General features: G+C 37.0%; 1 protein-coding gene across 15 annotated transcripts in view; it reads right to left on the bottom strand.

Moving 5' to 3' along the window:
* Positions 1 to 6000, bottom strand: part of abcc9 (ATP-binding cassette, sub-family C (CFTR/MRP), member 9) — a 75764-nt gene that overhangs the window by 37128 nt on the left and 32636 nt on the right. For 7 of the 15 annotated variants that reach the window (XR_006054317.1, XM_042220158.1, XM_042220159.1 and 4 more), the window contains 3 exons: positions 5622 to 5727; positions 3994 to 4032; positions 1746 to 1784 (listed from right to left, as the gene is read on the bottom strand). Coding sequence is in view for 12 of the 15 variants with exons in the window: in XM_042220158.1 (XP_042076092.1) it covers positions 1746 to 1784; positions 3994 to 4032; positions 5622 to 5727 (184 nt within the window). In the remaining 3 variants the exon portion in view is untranslated. The remainder of the gene's footprint in view (positions 1 to 1745; positions 1785 to 3993; positions 4033 to 5621; positions 5728 to 6000) is intronic. The other 8 variants (XR_006054319.1, XM_042220161.1, XM_042220166.1 and 5 more) reach the window with 3 other exon arrangements.

Below are 6000 nucleotides of genomic sequence, written 5' to 3'. Positions count from 1 at the left end.
TGGGTTCATTGAGAACATGGTTGTTGTTCAATAATAACATTATTCCTCAAAAATACAACTTGCCTAATAATTCTGCACTCCCTGTATAGACCCTGTTAGAAAGTCTATTATACAGCTGGCTCCTTGAGGTGGCAGTGTAAGGAGTCTTTGGGTGCTGCTTAGGCTTAATTACTGATTGTCTACATGTGATGAGGTGTTGGTTAAGGGGTGCCTGAGGTTGGCTAAGAGGGAACAATACATCTTTGCTCCCAGTTGCTGATTTCATCTTAAACTTAGTAATTGATGGGATTATGTAAAGCAAATAATCCCAGTATATGCTGTTGTACGTCCAAAACTGGAAACACCATTCAAAGCCTGAAAATGAAAGTCACCAGTGTGCAAACATTTCTAGTTTTTGCATACCATTTTTTAATTATCTAACAATTTGTCAAAAAAATCCCATTTCTCATCTAATTTTTTCATATTTATGGTTGGGGTATCCTTCAGCTGTGGTTTTTCTTTCTCTGGCCTTGTTCCTCTGACACAGGTTTGTTGTTAAAACTTTAAATCAACTAGCAAGGCTATAAGTCTAATACTTTTATTTATTTTTATGATCTAGATTTTACAAAATTCACAAAATGCTTCGCCCATTTGAGGGAATGAGAAGGCTCCAGTGGACTAATTAACAGACAAAAAAAGGGGGAAAAGTTCTAATTAAAATTTTCTTTTGAACCTGTTGGCATGCCTACAATTTTTATTCTACAACCATCATATTACCCTCAAATCATAAGAAAATTAATCTTCTTTCTAACAAAGTCTTCCTCAAAGTCACCACATGTATATTTTTTGATCTGAAGCCATTAGATTGAGAGGTCTGTCATCCAACTGCCACTGTCAACAAACCGCTATTATAAATAAACTTTTTTGGAGAAAAAAAGTAATAAAGTGGCCAGCTCCCATTTTCTTTTTTGGTGCTATCTTCTAGCAGAAATATCGCAATTGCATCAGAAAGTCTGTTTATAGTCTGTTTATTTGTTTGTTTGGTTTTTGTTTGTTTTTTTGAATGGGGGGGGGGGGGGGGTGGCCAATGACTCCCAGCAATAAAAACAAAAACAACACACGGCACGTGAACAAAAAGCAACACAATGACCAGAACACTCTCTGAAGGCTGACGGTCCTGAACACACACAATATGACCTGATGCAGCAAAATCATTCAAGAAAGAAAGAATAAACCAATAAGTGATCCATCTGTGGTTCCTCATTAAGCTGCTGTCTTACTGAACTTGGTTCAGGTTTAACTTCAATCACATTTCAAGTCCTCATAAGCATTAGATAAAGAAAATCTCTGTATTTAAAAAGTTAAAATAATGAAACGCTTACTGGACTTTTTACCTCTTTACAAAACAAAAGAAAAAATCAATAAAAGTAAAATAATGTTGCATTAATAAACTGGCAACCTTGCATTGCTTTTTAATTTCAGTATTATAAGCTGTGTATTCACTAAAGAATTATGGTTTTTGTCTATGACTAACACTACATAATATTTATTTATATAGGTATAGAAAAGACAGCTTATATGTATGTGTTCAAGAACAACAACCTGGCTATTTGCAAAATGGCAACTTCTTCTGAGGCACAGTAACAATGACAAATGGGGTTAAAACTGAAAGAGGAGGAGAAGCAGAGGAGAAAGAAGAGGAGGTGAGACTGAGGGGTCAAAGGGTCACATCATTCTGAGGTCGAGACCAGAAGAAGAGCGAGTACCTCCTGATGTCTTCGTCAGACTCCTCTGCCTCTGACCAACTGTCAAAGTCAGTGTGTTAGAATTAGCCTGCTGCCGTCCACTGCATGTATATTTGCACTTACGTGTGAACACAAGGACAAGACCACCGCAACAAAAGCAAAGCGATAACAAAACACAAAAGATGAGCTGCTGCTTCGCTTTTTAAGGAGGAAAACCAAAAGCACGAAGAAGAAAAAAAAACATGAAAACAAATGGAAGAGTCATGTCAAACCCCAGCCTGCCAGCTGTTAACTGAATTAACCTTCCCACCCAGAGAAGAAGGGCTGTGTAAGTGATGCAGTCATTGTCTGTCTGTGATAATTAGGTTTTGTGGCTTCCTCGACAATGAGGTCGTGTATTTTCTGCGACTGAGAGTGTGCTTGTGTAAGAATCATATCCCAGCTTAAACGAGCACAGGCATAAACAGAAGAGCCTTCAACAAACAGAGAATCTTCAATCCAACTGCTAAATCAAGCCTATTTACAGAAGGACGTGCAGCATTAAATACGCCCTGACTGCACTTTAAAAAGTATCCAGCCCTCACTCTCCGCTCATGCTAATTTAAGCTCAGAGACATTTTCAGTGTTACTTTAAGGATGTACTGTTTCTTGTTCTCCAGCTCCAGTACTATTGGAGGACTAGTAATAGAGTTAGTAGAGTAGAGTTGAAAGGTTTACATTTCAAAAATTACATGGTTGTCAAAAGTTATACACAAAAGTCAGCTAATATATTTAAAAATAGTGAGTGAGAATCTGGCAAGAGGAGTGCTAGAACAAAGAAACAGTGCAACACTGTATAAACCTATAGAATAATGACGTGTTCAGTTTAATCAAAATCAATATAATGATTGATGTAATAAATATGCATAGATGAGCAAATAGTCTTTTCTGTTTCTTGCATGTCAATGAATATTCGATTTTACTGTTACATCTACAGTTTAACAAGACATGAAGAATGAGTAAAACCAAATTAGCTTTGAAAAAAAGAGAAAAGTTTAAAAGCATCATGTGTAGAGAGGCTGCAGAGAGGACAGCATTTATACTTCTGAGTTTCGTACGTGGTGTGTGTTATTTATTATGTTTGCTTTATTTTAAACAGCTGTAAGAAACTAAATAACACATAAATTATCTTCTCTTGCAATTAGTTTCTCAATATGTAACACTGTAATGTAACAATTTAATATTTTTAGATTAGTCTTATGACATTACAAAAACATTACAACAGCGGCAAGAGTTACGCAAGTTTCAGACCCTTCTCAGATGTTTTGGTCACTCTAAGAGCTTTCAGTGTGTTAAACTTCTGTACTGGTTCTCTTGGCTCATGGAAATCAGTTTAACCACTGAATAACATAAAGTAATCGATCCATCAGGCATGTGTTACGACGATACAGTCTGAATGTTGTAGCTATTCTGCTACAACATTCAGACTGATTAATGTCTCTGCATCAAAGCAGAACCAAACAGTGAATGTCCCATTCCTCTGAGGCCATCATCAGCCAAGAGCATCAGACATCCTAATGTAAGGATAAAAATTGTGTTCCTTCAACATTTGAGAGAAATATGAATGTACTGATAATTATGTGGCTTCCACAGATCTCCAATATTAACCTCACTCTCCAACTTCAGGCTAAACCTCAGTGCTGCCACTCAGTACAAACGTGCAGCAGATTTTAGAGTAAAAACTCTCAATGATAGCTGTGCATGTCCACGTTGTTCTTTTCTGAATTTCAGTGGAATTTTGCACTAACTCAGCAAACACCAGATAGAAAGTGTCCTTGGTAAACTCAGAAACTGCTTTACCTGATATCAGCACTGGTTTCTGTAGGGCTCGTTAACCACAGCCGATCACACCTTCAGATTACTTCCTAATGCGATTTACTTACTTAACCTTCATAACACACGGTGAGCAATAAAAAAAAAATCATCCAAACTGCTAAATGTAAACGTTGAAAGGCATAAAAAATGATATGGAATGATTTGTAACCTCTTTATATTAAACTGATGGGGAAATGCTGTGCTCAGTGAGCAGTGAAAGATGGCAGTTACCTTTTTGGGTGTAATAAAAAATTATGACTAATAAACTAATTTAACACCAAGAAGATACTCATGCTTTTGCCAATATACCCCTTTAAAATAACATGAGGGTATGCAAGTGAGAAAATAGTACCTATTTTCAAGCCTGAGTATTTACAGTCTGTGTTTAAATGACTGTAGACCAGAGAGAAGGTACCTTATGTTCCCCTCGTGGATCACCTCACAATCAGGCTGCCTGATATGGCAAGAAAGCAGAAGGTAAAGGGAAAGAAACCTCACACAAAAACAGCCACGAAGCAGTCACGAACACACACACACACAGACACCACACGTTGGTACCACACACACACAACCACACACACACACTGGTTAGTGTGCAAAGACAATATAAGAATATAAAGACAGATATATAGGCGATAGAAATTCAAAAATCCTCTAAAAAAAGCAACTGAAACTTGAATTACAGAAAGAAAATGAGTCGTAGTCACAGGACAGTTGTCTAATATGACGGCGCACACTGCAGACACCTACAGCAACCTTTTGTTTCCATTTCCAGCTTCACATTGCACATTAAAAATCTGTGTATGAATGTCATGGTATTTGGGGCTTTCTAAATGACTTCTTTAATTTCTTTAATGACTTTAGTTGTGGTCAATCATGGTCAATGACAAGTTAACAGGCCTAAACTTCTGACCACAGCTCTACATAAACACTTATGTTTATTCAAGTAACCTCCCAATTTTAACACTGTGGGTGAAACTCCTGAGTGAACCACTAAAAGTGTGAAACTGTCAGGACATTGAGAAAAACTGATCACAATTATGGAAGCAACTGAGATGTTACAAATGACCAGTGTTATCTCAGAACTTCTCTTCAATTAGCATAAGACACAGTAGAAACCAGGAAGTCCTTTCCTCTAATAATAAAATGTCCAGAGACAACAAACACAGCTGACCTCTATGTGTCGTAGAAATAGCTCATTCCTGAAAGTGAAAGCAGAATCACCTTCAGGCTTTGAGGCTATGAGATCTGCTTATTACCAAATATCCTCCTCGTAATTGATTCAGCCAGTGTCATTTGGTGTTTGTGAGGCTGAATAACCAGTTTGTCTTTTGCAGTTTAATTAAATAATAAAATGAATGAAAGCATCTTTGGTGTAACTCAATATTTTAGCGAATGAATGGCAATTACATTAAACTCGGGGAGAACATAATGCTTTTAAACATCATAGTTTGACTGTAACTGAGTCGTCCATAATTGATTTTATAAATGGAAAGCTTTCCAGAGGAGAAGCTGACAGATCCCAGATGACCACGAGAGCAGCAAATTAAATGACAGTGAATGTCGCTGCTGGACGTTTGACACTAACGAGCCAGTAATTGATTCTTCTCGTTACTGTCAGCATTACTCTGTGCACAGACAAGAGATTATTAGTTTACATTTGTTCCCAATCATGGTCATGAAGACGTACTATATGTGGCCAGATGTGTAAAATAAAAATGGCGTGAAACAAAAACAACTGAAAGTACTTAACTGTTTGACTAAACAAAATAAAATGAGAAATATGAGATTATCATTCTGATACATTAAAAAAAAATTAAAAGGTTTATACACATAGAAACACATAGAAAGAACAGAAGAAATTTCAAATATCATCATATACAAAATACAAAGCTTTTAGAACATGGGTTCCACTTCCTCTATTTAATTATTTGCAGCACACCAAACCAGCTACTGTATTTATTTATTATTAAATGTATCCTCTGTTACATTTAACAGATTCTTGCATATTAGATACTAAGTACTTATAAAATATTTTCTTACTTGCTCCAGTAGACTCCCCCCTCGATGGCTTGCATTTCTCCAAGCATGGCCAGCAGCAGGGAGGATTTCCCACAACCCACCTGGCCCACGATCATTGTCAGCTGACCTGAGATAGAATGAAATGAAAAAGGTGGTGATGGTAAACTAGCTAGAAACTCAGTTAATCTCCTAAAGCCACCATTTCACTGGTGGCCCACATGGAGAAAGGATTAGGTGTTCTTTTAGCCACATGCTAAACAGACTCTTTGCAGTCACGTAACGAACTAAAAAAAACCTTTACTGCTTCCATGGCAGTTAAGAGGGTAAGTATGAGCCAGGTTTAGCTAATGAAAAGTAGATGTTGTGATAGTTTGCTGGTGCGTGTTAACACAATGCCAAA

This window comes from Haplochromis burtoni, unplaced genomic scaffold, assembly GCF_018398535.1.
Source record: "Haplochromis burtoni strain Fernald_Lab_line unplaced genomic scaffold, NCSU_Asbu1 Contig_44, whole genome shotgun sequence".
Lineage (NCBI taxonomy): Eukaryota > Metazoa > Chordata > Actinopteri > Cichliformes > Cichlidae > Haplochromis > Haplochromis burtoni.
Note: the sequence above shows the minus strand (reverse complement) of the source record. Positions and strands in the feature narration are given on the sequence as shown.